The sequence below is a fragment of the Cervus canadensis genome, chromosome 2, assembly GCF_019320065.1.
Source record: "Cervus canadensis isolate Bull #8, Minnesota chromosome 2, ASM1932006v1, whole genome shotgun sequence".
NCBI lineage: Eukaryota > Metazoa > Chordata > Mammalia > Artiodactyla > Cervidae > Cervus > Cervus canadensis.
In genome coordinates this window covers 62,524,461-62,539,090 of record NC_057387.1, presented here as the reverse complement: position 1 = coordinate 62,539,090, position 14,630 = coordinate 62,524,461, and the positions used below count along the sequence as shown (strand labels likewise).

The window sequence follows — 14,630 nt, the reverse complement described above, 5'->3', positions numbered from 1 at the left end:
AATAGACAGTTAAATGGACAAAAAAATTTTAAACTATTAGTTTTATTGTAATTTCTTATTAATAATTGCGTTTCATGCATGCTTAGATGTGGGCTACTGAGGGACCAAACATCTTTGCACCTTTTTCTTGTGCTGAGCAGATCTCTCTTTCTTTTTTCTTGTTCTCTTTTTTCTCTAGGGAAAAAGAAACTTAACAGCAGTTGGCTTGCTGTTTCCTGCTCCTTTGCTGCTTGGGGTTTCACTTTCCTTTCTCAGGAACAGGAAGCCACTGATCTCAACAGAACCTTTGGTCTCCAAACCCTGGTTAGTCCATAAGTGTGACAGAGCACTTAACACTCCATTAATCCTTGTCCCATTCTGAAAAGCTGGTAAGTGACTTGCTGCCATCCAATGTTTCTTAGTTGTGGGCAAAGAAATTTGCCTGTTTTTCTTTCTTTGAAGAAGAGTTTCAAGTGAAATCCCTAGTAAGATCATGCTTTTCTCTTTTGTTGGTTTTGTTTTTTAATGAATATTTCAAATACAGGGAATACAGAGAATACATAAACTCTATTGTAATCTTACGCAGTTCTGGTTGTGATTTGCTTTATTAATAAGAATAGTTTTGTTTTCTTGACAACTTCAAGGCATTACAGATCTCACTGAAATTATTGATGAGTCTCTCTTATATTTTCTTCACTTCCCTTACTTCCTAGAGAGAAATTGTATCTAGACTTTGTCATAAATTATTGTCATGCTTGTTTTTATGCTCTTTTACTGTATATATGTGTGTATTTATTTATTTATTTATTTCTGAGAAAGTACTGTATATATGTGTGTATTTAAATGACCTCTAGTATTGCTTTGTAAATTAACAGTTTATTTATGATATCATACTAAGATTCTCATTCTCCACGTGTTTCTTTCCAGTCAATGTGAATTCTTTGAGATTTATCCGAATTGAGACAAATAGGTCTAATTCAGTTACTTCAATGCTCTTTAGTATTTCCTTTTATGAATATGCCAAAATTTGTACATCCAATCTTCTAACATCACCATAAACAATGATGCTATGCACATTGTTTCCAAAATGATGCATGCCCATCAGGACAATGTAAATATTCTTGAGTTTCTATATTCTGGTCATCTCTTTCACTGAACTTTTGTTTGATGTGAAATGATATCCCATTGTTGTTTAATTTACAGTTTCTTGTCACTAGAACTGTTGAACATTTTTTCATATGTTTATAGTCCATTTAAGTTACTTCCACTTGTGAATTTCTTTCAAGGAGCAAGCATCTTTTAATTTCATGACTGTATTCACCATCTGCAGTGATTTTGGAGCTCAAAAAAATAAAGTCTCTCACTGTTTCCATTGTTTCCCCATCTATTTACCAGTGATGGACCAGATGCCATGATCTTTGTTTTCTGAATTGAGAATTTTAAGCCAACTTTTTCACTCTCCTCTTTCACTTTCATCAAGAAACTTTTTAGTTCTTCTTCGCTTTCTGCCATAAGGCAAGTAAGATGGTCTGGTATTCCCACCTCTTTAAGAATTTTCCACAGTTTGTTGTGATCCACACAGTCAAAGGCTTTGGCATAGTCAATAAAGCAGAAGTAGATGTTTTCTGGAACTTTCTTCCTTTTTTGATGATCCAGCAGATGTTGGCAATTTGATCTCTGGTTCCTCTGCCTTTTCTAAATCCAGCTTGAACATCTGGAAGTTCATGGTTCATGTACTGTTTAAGCCTGGTTTAAAGAATTTCTTAGTATCTTCTTAATTTGACAGATGCATCAATGCCAAGTTTACCTCTCTGTATTCACTTCTTTTCCAAACCTTAGCCAATAACATAATTCTTTACTGCTTTGTTTTCTCTCCAATGCTTTCAAATATATCTATATCACAGTTATCCTTGTTTTTAATTGTTCTTATTGAAAGGATTGGCATGATGGCTAATGTTCTAGCCATCATGCACTTTCCTACCTATTAAATCCTCTCATGTTTCAATTTCTTTCTTTGTGCACTGTTTTCTGAGTTAATTTCTCACTTCTATCATCAAATTCATGGATTGGTAAAATATGCCCTCATTCCAGCCATCTATTTTTGTGAAAAAGTTTCTATTTGAACCCTGTCGTGAGCTTTGTCTATGGCTGTTTTTGCCTTATGCTGGCAAAGTTGAGTAACTTGGTAGAAACCACATTAGCCACAAATCCTAAAATTTTTACTATGTGTTACTAAGAAAAAGTGTGATAATCTCTGCTCTAATTCATTAATTTTTCTCTACTTTTAAAACCCAGTCTCTAGTTTGTTTTTCCTAATGACTTAAAAAAAATTAATGATATTTAAATGTCTAAATTATCTATTTTTCATATCTACCCATTAATGTTATATATATTAAAATATATAATATATATGTACATGTATATACATATGTTTGTATATATAGTTCTTTACACTCCAGATCCAAATAACATGCTTTAATTGGGTCAGCGAATAAAGAACTCACTGAAACTAGTATAGCAGAAATCACAATACTGTACTGCTCTCTGAAACTATTAAATTTTTTTCCTACTAGAAACAGAACAATGGCAGTGACAACCAGATTGACGTGGAATGAGGAAAGAAGTTTTCAAAAGCTGCTGGGAAATGTTTCTCTGAGACTTCTTTGTAAGTCTAGTGTCCATGGAGATGACATTGCAGAAATGCAGAATAGGTGCAGATGTCAAGGATCCACTATCACAGTGATTTATCATTCCGACAGTATTTTTGGTATCTTTATGCTTGGGCATAGTTCTGAACAGTCTAAAAGTTTTATAGAGCCAGATGCTTCCTTCTTTTTTTCACTTCAAAAGGATGAAACAATGGAAATGAAATCTGTATTTTTAAATTCAACAGTGACAAGTAATAGTAAGAGCCTGATATTTAATTTCTCTAGTTATGACAATAAGTTTTTATCTCTAAATTTCAGCAAAAGATGCATTAATATACCTAGATCTTTAAAGGAAAAATTAAGAGCAAAATCTGACTCAAATTTCAGCAAAAAAGGAGGAATTATGTTTTTAGAGGCGGAATTAAGAGGAAAATCTGACTCAGACTCCCCATATTTAGAATGTGAAGTTTTTCGAGTTGAAGGTATGTTAATTTGTACACTACTATGTTCTGATCCTAGTCTTTGTGTTTGGTAGCTCATAATTAATCTACAAGAACAAGAAAAAATAAGACAAGTGAATATCATACCACAAATTTTTTAATAACCTCCAAAATGAAAAATGGAAGGCATAAAGGTTATGGGGTTATCACCCAGAAAGTATAGGCAGCTTTGATCAAAGTAAGTTGAGAAGTATGAGTGAAGAGATGGAGACGGAGACAGAAGCCTCACTATTTTGACACGTGACACCTTTTGAGTCAGCCCTGGGACTCCTAGGCATAATTATATGAGTTTGCAGAGTGACTTTTACAAAGAAGATACTTTTAGCTCCTCTTAATCTCATTATGCTGCCAACCCTAATTCCTGACCAAACAGCTCAGCTGGGTTATGCAAAAAGACTCAATGCCCTATTTAGAAGTTAGACTTGGTCACATTTAATCAGACAAGCTTAAAAATTGTTATGCCATGTTTATTTCTTTTAGGAATTAAGGATGAGACAGGCTACATAAACAGGATAACAAGAGCCACACAGTAAGTTAGTTTCTTGAACTATCTATTACTCATTTCATTTAGATCAACTGTATAAATGGCACTGACGGTGAGATTAAAAACCATGTTACTTGGAGTGATAAAAATCAGTGGTCCTGACTTAATGTGTTGAAGACAATTTAGAACAGCAACAAAAACAAAACCACTACCAGCTGAAATTTTTAAGATCCACCTCATGGCAGTTTGACTTCATGTTTCACTATGGTCCTGCTAGATTCAAAGTTTTCCAGAGTTGAGATGACTATTTTAGATAATTCCTCTGAATCCTTGTTTTGAGAATCAAGTTTTCAGAGAACCTCAGAAAATTTTAAAAACAAAGTCCCCCCTCCCCACTTTATAGACAAACACCTGCATTGCATATATTTTATTTTTGTTTCCCCTTAATGTAACATTGTTACTGAAAATTCACTTTCAGTGTTGTTATTATTTCTTATTATACTTATGGGGTCTAAGGCTAATAGTTTAGAAATGATTTGGTTGCTGGTTAGTTTAACTTAGTCAGATGTAGATAAGTACATTTTCTTCAAGCACAGAATGTATAACCTTAGACCCTTTCAAGTTATATGAAAGAAGATGCTAATATCAGAATAATAAATAAGTGTTAAAACATGCTTTTTAGCAGGAAGAAAAGCTCAGCAGAATTATACTGTTCCTTATGGAAGTTTGGCTGTTGTATTTAACTACTGCAGTTTTCCAGGCACAGAAATAGTCTCCTAGCAGACGTCAGAGCCTACAGTCCCTTTGCAAACTTGGTTTCGGAAATCCGTATTCTCTTGCTGGGCCCAGTTGGGTCTGGAAAGTCCAGTTTTTTCAATTCAGTGAAGTCCATTTTCCAAGGCCATTTGACTCGCCAAGCCATAGTGGGATCCGATGTCACCAGCATTACTGAACAGGTAAGTTATTTCAGGATTTCCTGAGGATTTTGTTTTATAAGTTACAATTATGAGGTTTGTTAATTTCTTTGGCATTTTCTCTCGATAGCTTAACCTCCTAATCTGTGAACAATTAAATGCTAAATCAAATGTAAAACAGGAATAAAAATGGAATCAGAATTGCCCACATGAGTTATATTAGACAGAGAAGCTTTCCATTTTTATGGATATGAGCAGTTTTAAGAAGAATGCTTTTTGGTATTTGCAAAAAAATAATAAATGTTTAAAAACTTTGTAGAAATCTTTGTCCATTTTATTTGATATTTATATATTTACTCATGTCCCACATGGTTTTGCCTTGGGTTGAAATTATTTTCTCTTTTTTTTGTAATAAAATAATGAAAATTATGTATTGCAACACTTTTGCATTATATGAGATCATTTAATAGAAAATGCTCATGGGAAGCAAAACCTTCATGGGGTAAATCAGTTTACCAATGCTCCTATAAAGACTGTCTTATTTGTAAATAAATATATTTAAGGAAATAAGTACTAATACTATTTTTAAAACTGTTATGCTAAAGATCTTCGATTTATAGTGCAATATTTATCTAGAAACTTCCATTCTATGCTTGTCAATATTATATAATCAAACAAAAAGAATAAAGCGAATTAATAGAAAATGTCAAAATCAAGCTGTGTTTTTCTATGATTGCTAAAGTCCAATATTGTTATCTTGTGATAGAGAATATGTTGTACATTGTCAATGCAAAATTTAGCATAAGACAGTTATAGCTGATTTTAGTTTTATGTCATATTTAATAACTGAAAGCATTTTCTAATACTTTTAAGAATCACATCTTATTTCTGGATGCTGGCTATTCTCTATCCGCTTCAGTGGCTTTATTATGATATATGGGCCTAGCCTCAGGAGCAAGATTCTGCACCAGCAATTCAGTACATTAAGCATTGATTGAAATGTTTTTGTTTGCTAAATATTGTGTTGTAACAGAGACCTAAATGCAAATAACACTACAGTCCCTTTAATCAGGGAGCTCAGAGACCAATGTAGATAATAATCAAGTAAATACTATTCAGTGTGAGACATGCTGCAATAGTGGTACTCATCAGGACAGAATTTCTGTCTTCTTTGTATGTTGAAAACTCCAAAGACGTGCTGCTTTAAGGGAAGATGTATTAGATCCTGAACTCCAATTAGAATGCAAATACTATATACATTAAAGGAAAACAGGACAGCATATTTGTGAAGGAAATGGAATACTTTATTGCTCAGAGACCCTTCTTTCTGAAAAATTGAAGCTGTAAATAAAACAGGTTAATGGTTATTGGAAATATGAGTGTTGCCTATTGATCTTGAAATTTTACAATGTATTGAATATTATCTAACTCTAATGCTCCATGTAATTTCTTTCATGTTGAGGTACCAATAAACCCCATTCACTTAGATTAAAATCTCCAGTAGAATTGCTCTAGGCATTTTTATGAAGCCAAGGGTGCTTTGACTCCATCACAAATGACAATAGGTTACAGAGGAATTCTCTACTTCCTGGTTTGTGCTGAAAGAACTGAGTATTGTCTGGTGTCTCTGAGAAGCCCTTTTCTTTGTGATTCTTCCCAAATCTTCCATAGTTGAGTCTATGTTGAAAGTGTATTTGACCAATAAATGAAATTTTTTCAGAGTTATCCTAAAAAAATAGTCTTGGGATCAGATAGAGTGTGTCTAGAAAAGAAGCTTTGTTAAAGTGAAAAGTTAAAGTGAAAGTTCCTCAGTTGTTTCTGACTCTTTGTGACCCCATGGACTGTCCATGGAATTCTCCAGGCCAGAATACTGGAGTAGGTAGTCTTTTCCTTCTCCAAGGGATCTTCCCAACCCAGGGATCGAACCCAGGTCTCCTGCACTGCAGGCAGATTCTGCATGCAAAGTGCTCCTAATGCATGTCAAAATATAGTGGTTGTAAGCTGAAATTTTCTCATGGAACATCATATATGATTGAAAAGACAACTGAAAGACTTTCTTATTTATACTTGGATATTTGGTAGACATTTTGGGGAAAAATGCACGAAATGAAGGTATCACTTCAAGGATAACAACCCATAGTGTTTGTTGCCAAAGATAACATTTGAGCTAAAGAAAAAGAACATGAGGAAGCTTGAAAACTTTGAGCTTGAAAACTTAAGAACTTAAAGACTTATTTAATGAGATTAATGATGGCATTAACAAATATGATATTTTAATGTTGTAAAATGAAATGTGCCAATATTTGGAAGATCCAGATAAGCCAGTGAACCAATACTTTCAAATGACCAATGCATCAAGTTACAAAATCAAGGATGGATAAAAAATATATTCAAAGTGTAAAATAGATCAACAAACTTAATGTCATAGTTTGAAAGCATCACAGATTTCACATTGCAGGTAATCTTTATGGAATTATCACTTGTTCAGCTTTGATGTATTATTAATGAGCAATGTCCATATTCTCTAAAAGCTGTTAAATTAAATACTCCCTCCTTGCCTACTACCTGTATATGTGAGGTCAGATTTTTTCATATACTTCAACCAAAACAATATATCACAACAGATTGAATGCAGAGGCAACTATGAGAATCTTGCTGTTTTCTATTGATTCAGACATTAAAGAGAATTGCAAAAGGTAAATCAATCCCACTCTTTTCTATAATTTTTTGAAAATAGTTTTTTTCTAAAATTGTTAGATTAATATATAACAGGTTCATATTATATTTTTAAATAATTTAAAAACTATTAAAAATTTTTGTTTTAATTTCTAGTATGTTGCACATAAATAGACAAGACCCACATGAATAAAATATCTTTGGGATCCTCAATAATTTTTAAGAAACTTAGTTGATCTTGAAGCCAAAATGTTTGAGGACCACAGTAAAAGTATTAATGAGTTTTTCTTCTTCTTATTACATCTTAAAGGCTAGTTGAAGAGTGAACTTTTATATTGCTGTGTTTTGTTTTACAGTACAGGATATATTCTATTAAAGATGGAAAAAATGGCCAATCTCTGCCATTTATGTTGTGTGACTCCATGGGGCTGGATGAGAATGAAGGAGTAGGCTTATGTGTGGATGACATACCCCACATCTTAAAAGGGTGTGTGCCAGACAGATATGAGGTAAGAACCCTTCAGAGTGTAGAACATTTCAAATCATTTTCAGCAATGCTTTTCACTGATGTTTTAGCACATGCATTTTCAATTTTTATAAAGTGGTTTCAACACCAACCAACATTACTGTATTTTAAATTAAAAAATATTTATGTAAAGAAAGCAGATAACTTCTCTTATTTTCTACAGCATTAAGAAATATAACCAAGAGGCAAGATTTTACTCATATAGCTTCCAGAAAAAGGTCAGGAGGAACTGTGTTTATATTACTCTTTGCAATGATTCTAAAAATAGGAAAGGAGTAATATAATCTCTTGCACTTTTATAATCACTTAGACAAAGTATTGAAACGACTACTCTTTGTTGATATGTGATGTTATACTGAAGGTAAGCAGGCTTCACTACTTAATACAGCCTAAATACTTGATTTCAAAGGCTGGCTCTGCCACCAATTAGATGTGTACCCATAAGTAAGTTATATGCTTGTCTCTGTGAGTTTTGGTTTTTTTTATGTGTGAAATGTAGAATAATAATGCTGATCTCATAGGTGGCTAAGTAGATTAAATGAAAAGATAAATTCTAAGTTCTCAGAAAGTTAACCATTATTGTCACCTTTCTTTCAGATATTGGGTGCAATAAAATTAGCCTCAATTTCTAAGCAGTGATTTCCTTTTCCTCAATTGTGCTTTGAGATTTGAAGAGACTGAGATTTGAAGTTGCTTTTTAAAATAACAAATAACATTGTTTGTACTTTTCTGAAATATTTCCATTAATAATTAATTAAGTTGTAATTATAATTTTTTTTTTTGCCAAAGCAATGAAGTGGGTTGTATTTTTTTTTATATAATGATACCATGCTAACAGTGGAGAGGAAGTATGAAAGAATGCTATGAACTAATCTGGGGCAGGAGTATCTGGGAGAAGGGAAGTTTTGTGTTGGAGGTTAGTGGAGATCATGCTTGAAACATGAATTGTATCTGAAAGAATTCATCAGAGACTCTCTAATGTTACCTTATATTTCTATAACAGTTTAGTCCCCATAAACCAATTACACCCAAGCATCCTACTTTCATCACCTCTCCATCACTGAAAGACAGGATTCACTGTGTAGCTTTTGTCTTTGATATCAACTCTATGGACAATCTCTCCTCTAAAATGATGGTGAAGTTCAAGCAAATTCAAAAAGAAGTAATAAACTGTGGTGAGTTTCATTGTATTCATCAAAACATTTTTACTTTGAAATAAAGATACATTCACAGAAAATTGCAAAAAGAATACACCAAGGTCCCATGTCCCCTTCTTCCAATTTTTAGAGTCCCGGTTTGGTTGGTGGCAATAGCAGATAGAGATCATTCAAAGGCTTTACTGAAATCCTTAAAGACTAGAATGGCTGTAATTTTTTCATCATGTGTGATTTTCCTATGGCTAGATAGAGGAGTTACCTCCCTATATTAGGTGACTAGACCAGAAAGATTAAAACCAGGAGATACAACACTCATAATGTGTGTTATAGCTCTGTTGTTTTGTTACATGTGTAGATTCGAGTAACTACCACTACATACAGAACTATTCCATCGCCATAAAAGTCTTTGTCATGGTACCTCCCAATCCTCACCATCCTTAATTTTTGACAGCGATTAATCTTCTCTTCATCTCCATAAATTTTGAGAATGTTATACAACTAGAATCTCAACAGTATGTCTGATGTGAGGCTGGCTTTCTTCACTCAGTCTAATATCCTTTGAATTCCATAAAAGTTGTTTTGTATATCAGTTGTTCATTTCTGTTTATTGCTGAGTACTAATTCATGGTATAGATATTCCATAGTTGTTTTAACCGTTCTTTATCAAAGGACTTTTTGATTACTTCTGTTTTTTGGCTCTTGCACATAAAGCTCCTTTGAATATTAGTGTGCAGGTTTTTGTGTGGGTGTAAGTTTTATTTCTTCTGGGATCATTCCCCCAAAGTGTGATTGTTGGGTCCTATGCTAACTCTGTGTTTATTTTTTTAAAGAAAACGCCGAACCACTATTAAGGATTACTGCACATTTTATAATTTTACAATATATGAGAGATCTAGATTCTCTGGATTCTTGCTAGTATTCGCCATTATTGCTTTTTTTAAAAAAAAATTTAACTCTTCTAGTAGGCATATAGTGATAGTTTGCCATGGTCTTAATTGGCATTGCCCTAATGGTGGCTCACGCAAAGAGTTGACTCACTGGAAAAGACCCTGATGCTGGGAGGGGTTGGGGGCAGAAGGGATTGGGGGCAGGAGGAGAAGGGGTCGACAGAGGATGAGATGGCTGGATGGCATCACCGACTTGATGGGCATGAGTTTGAGTAAACTCCAGGAGTTGGTGATGGACAGGGAGGCCTGACGTGCTGCGATTCATGGGGTCGCAAAGAGTCGGACACGACTGAGCGACTGAACTGAACTGAACTGAACTGAACTGAATGATGGTTCAGCTGGTAAAGAGTCTGCCTGCAATGCAGGAGACGTGGGTTCAATCCCTGGGTCAGGAAGATCCCCTGGAGAAGGAAATAGCAACCCACTTCAGTATTCTTGCCTGGAAAATCCCATGGATGGAGGAGCCTGGCAGGCTACAGTCCATGGGGTCTGTATATGCCTTCTTCAGTAAAGGATCTCTTCATGTCTTTGACCTATTTTCTATTTGTACACTTTGGTTTTTTTTTACTGTTGAGTTTTAAAAGATCCGTAAATCCTAGATATGATTCAATTGTCAGATATATGGTTTGCAAATAGTTTCTCCCAGTGCTCAGCTGCCTTTTCAGTATCTTAGCAGAGCCTTTCGCAAACACAATATTAAAAATTTTGGTGAACTCCTATTTGTCAATTTTTTCTTTTAAGGATCATTCTTTTCATTTTGTGTCTAAAATCCTTCACCAAGCTTTAAGTCTCGTTTTTTTTTTTTTTTTCTGTTTTCTTCTAGAAGTTTTATAGTCTTATATTTTACATTTAAATATGTAATTAGTTTTGAGTCACTTTTTGTGTAGGATGTGAAATGTAGGTCAAGATTTATTTTATTTTTCCTATGGATATTCAGTTGCTCCAGGACCATTTGTTGAAAAAACTGTCATTTCTCAATTGTATTGCTTTTGTACCATTATCAAAAATCCATTGTCCTTACTTCTGTGCATCTATTTCTGGGTCTCTATTCTGTTCCCTTGATCTATATGTTCATTCCTCTACCAACATCACACAGTCTTTATCACTGTGGTTATATAATAATAAAAACTATAGGTCTTAAAGTGGGTAAAATAATTCCTTCCACTTTTTTCTTACTTGTCAAAATTATTTTATCTATTCTAGTTCCTTTACATTTCTGTAGGAATTTTAGAGTTATTTTGTATATTTCTACAAAAAAAGTCTTAATGGGATGTTGATTGTTTATTAGTTCTAGGAAGATTTTTTTTCATCATTAAATTCTTAGGATTTCATGTCATCTCAAATGGGGACAATTTTATTTCTTCTTTCTTAACTTGTATGTGTTTTATTTATTTTTACTTATCTTACCATCCTGGCTGGTACTTTCAGTTGAATAGTGATGAGAACAAATACCCTTGTTTTGTTTCGGAACTTAGGAGAAGAGATTCAATGTTTCACCACCTTAATGTCAATTAATGTCATTATAGTTTTTAATAGCTGTTCTTTATTAAGTTGAAGAAGTTCTTCTCTATTCCAACTTCTCTGATAATTTTTTTTTAAAGCATGAATGGCTATTGAATTTTGCCAAATGGTTTTTCTCTATAGATTGATATGACCATGGGAATTGTTTCCCTCTGTAGTCTGTTTATATCATGGATCATATTGACTGACTTTGAATCTTGAGCCAACTTTGTCTCCATAACACAAAACTCATGTGTTCATGGTACATAATTCCTTTTATATATTGCTGAATCTTAGTTGATAATATTTTATTAAGAAATTTGGCATCTATATTTATGAGGGATATTGGTCTGTAGTTTCGTTTTGTTTTTTTAATTTCTGTAGTGTTTGTCAGAGTTTAGTCTCAGGTAATACAGGTGTTATAAAATGAGTTGGAAAGTACTCTTTCCCCTTTCATTTTCTGGAAGGGATTGTGTAGAGGTTTTTTTTTTTTTTTTTTAATGTTTGGTAGAATTCTCCAATAAAACCATCTGGCCCTGGAGATTTCTTTTTCAGGGATTTTTAAAACCATAAGTTCAATTTGAAAATAGTTTTAGAGCTATTAAAATGATCTATTTCATATTAGATGAGCTGTAGTGTAGTTTGTAGTGTATAGTTTCATTCTATTTCACCTAAGTTGTCAAATTTATGAATGTAGACTTGTTCATAGTATCTTCTCATTCTTTTTATGTCCTTGGGGTCTGTAGAGATATCCCTCTGTCCTTCTTGGGAAAATAGCTGTTAGTAAAGTAGACCTTTGATTCAGTTACAACCAGTTATTATTTACCTTGATCTCTATGGTTTTAGGGAAAAGGCAAGGTCCTTAGCAGAACTGTGAAATCAGTGTACTTCACATTCACAGATGCTCTCACACAACTCTCCTTGCTTTCTCTCTTTCGTGGGGTCCTTTAGTCTTCAAGATCCAGCAACCACTTTCCCCCCCTGACCAATTTAAAACACACTGTTTGAATGGGATAGTAGCTGATTGCAATTTAGTATAATTTTAACTCCATTTAGAAATTGTCTCTCATGTTGGAAGAAATAGTTTCTCCCATTAGAAGAACTTCAGGTCCCATATTTAGATTTCTTGGGGATGTTGCATTCTCCTGATCTTAAATTTACCTTACAGAGTACTATTTTCACACATATTTAATTACCTTGTTGATACACTGCTGTTTATGATATAAAATAACTGATTTATCTACTTGATATAGGTGTAGCACAAGTAGCATTACTTACTAAAGTGAAAAATTGCAATGAAGTTCTTCAAGACAACTTCTTAAAGATGAATAAGGCTATGATTTCTCAAAGCCAGGTAAAGAATACTTTTTGCAACTAGATAGAATTGTAATAGTTTTATATTTTGTGTGTGTGTGTGCATGCTCACACTGCATATTCACAGGTAAATGAAGAAATGGATCAATTGGCTGGTTGATTGAAGTTAATACCCTACTTTAAAATAATAATCTGAATTATAATTATATTCAGAAAATAATATTAAGCCATTGTGTTTACTGTTTCTTTCTTAAATTATGTTTAAATTCAGTCAAATTTTAGATATAAGACTTACATTTATTAAATTCTTTTTTCCACAGATACAGAATGCCAACAGGAGACTAGGCATTCCTCTTTCTAGAATATTGGTGGTTGAAAACTATGCTTCAGAGAGGGAGATGGACCCTTTAAAGGACATTCTGATCCTCTCTGCACTGAAGCAGATGTTCCGGGCTGCAGATGACTTCTTAGAGGATTTGCATCTTGAGTAAACAGGTGATCTGGTCCCATCCTTCTCCTGTCACAAAGTTTTTGGAAAAACACTAAGCTATTTCTCAGTTGGATGGTTGGTACCCATCTGCCTGTGGTAGTCCTGACAGCCATGTAACAATATTGCTTTGTTATTACCCTTTTTATGTTTTGTTTCCAGATTCAACTGCAGGAATGTTCCAGCTCTGCCTCAATTGACTTGATTCAGACACTTGGCCCAAGCTGGAGTTGCCAACAGCCTCTTTGAGATTCTGCTTCTACTTGTGTTTTACTTTCTGTCCCGACAACATCTAGCTGATGGTTCCTTCTAAGATCGGTCATACCTCAAGTATAATGGCCAATCTTGAGCAGTAGTGGGCCGACATATGTCCTATTGCAAACCACCTTTCGTATTTATGCACTATTTACAAATTAATTTCTATGACACCTTTGAATATATCCTCAGCAAAGTTAACTGTTCCCTTACTTACTTGTCTTAATTGTTTCAACACTTAATTTAAAACTCAGTGTCAGTACTAACCCCACTGAGTATAAAATGGTTATAGATATCTGCTTCTCTAAATAGTGAGCTTTTCACGAAGCAGGGTTTGGATTTTGCTTATCTTTGTATTCACAGAAATTCACACACTGCCTGGAAGGGTGCAAGTGTACCTGCTATTAAGCATATCTCCCGATCTCCCCAGTGTGATAACATGTATTTAAAATTTTTTCCTTATGAAAAGGAAGACTGTGAGAGAATGAAATGCTGGAGAGAAATAAAGGAAGGAGAATGTATCACTTAACTCTGGATGAAAATATGAATTTAAGTTAATTAAAAGAAACAAGTGTTCCCAAGAGATTAACATTTCATTTCTGTGAGAAAAAACAAACATTTTTCCTTTGATGAACCTATGCCTGATTTTCATTGATGGAATTCCAAACCACCCTAGCCATATTTCCAAAGTAGAGTGATCAAATAAGGTTACTAGTGCAAGTTAATAATAAGGTTCTTTTATACAAGTACTCCCAAATGATTCTAAAGTTCACTGAATAGCTGAAGAAATTAGAACTATTAATAAAGAAAGAAGAAGAATCAGGTTTTCTCTCTTTTTACTTAACTCCTTTAAATTTCTGTCTTTTTCAAATGAATATGCTTTGGATCAATAGTTCTTTACATTATACAATCTAACTTAGAATTATTATCTTTTGGGGGAAGTCCTGAGTATTACAAGGGCAAGAATTCCTTCGAGATATTTATGGGAAAAGGAATATTTCCAAAAGCAAAGCTACAGGTGAAGCCATATTCTAATGAATGTCCAGAAGCCATAATTCAATGGAAGAGATGGATAGGTTCTTTGGAAAATATTTGGGAATAGAATGGTCATAAGTATTGAGGAGTAGAGCCCAAAGTAGATGTTGGGAACAAAATTAGAGTGGCAGACAGGATAGTTATGACATGGATGTAAGACACAACAGGTCTGGAAAGTAAGGTATGTTTGCCTCCATGTATTCTAGGG

The 14,630-nt window shown here is 33.8% G+C and overlaps 1 protein-coding gene across 1 annotated transcript; it reads left to right on the top strand.

The window, feature by feature from the left end:
* The first annotated feature begins 258 nt into the window (after window positions 1-258).
* Window positions 259-14,209, top strand: IFI44L (interferon induced protein 44 like). Its single transcript, XM_043460882.1, has 9 exons — window positions 259-368; window positions 2,553-3,109; window positions 3,608-3,656; window positions 4,372-4,567; window positions 7,558-7,710; window positions 8,731-8,902; window positions 12,585-12,685; window positions 12,966-13,140; window positions 13,295-14,209. The coding sequence occupies exons 2-8, from the start codon at window positions 2,563-2,565 to the stop codon at window positions 13,134-13,136; spliced, it is 1,389 nt and encodes a 462-aa protein (XP_043316817.1). The 5' UTR covers window positions 259-368; window positions 2,553-2,562; the 3' UTR covers window positions 13,137-13,140; window positions 13,295-14,209.
* The last annotated feature ends 421 nt before the right edge of the window (window positions 14,210-14,630 follow it).

What these genes read in the sequence shown, in the direction of transcription:
- IFI44L (XM_043460882.1), top strand. Translation starts at nt 2,563, where the DNA reads ATGGCAGTGACAACCAGATTGACGTGGAATGAGGAAAGAAGTTTTCAA. An exon ending in TCACCAGCATTACTGAACAG is followed by an intron (nt 4,568 to 7,557) that starts GTAAGTTATTTC and finishes TTTGTTTTACAG; the next exon opens with TACAGGATATATTCTATTAA. An exon ending in CTATGATTTCTCAAAGCCAG is followed by an intron (nt 12,686 to 12,965) that starts GTAAAGAATACT and finishes TTTTTTCCACAG; the next exon opens with ATACAGAATGCCAACAGGAG.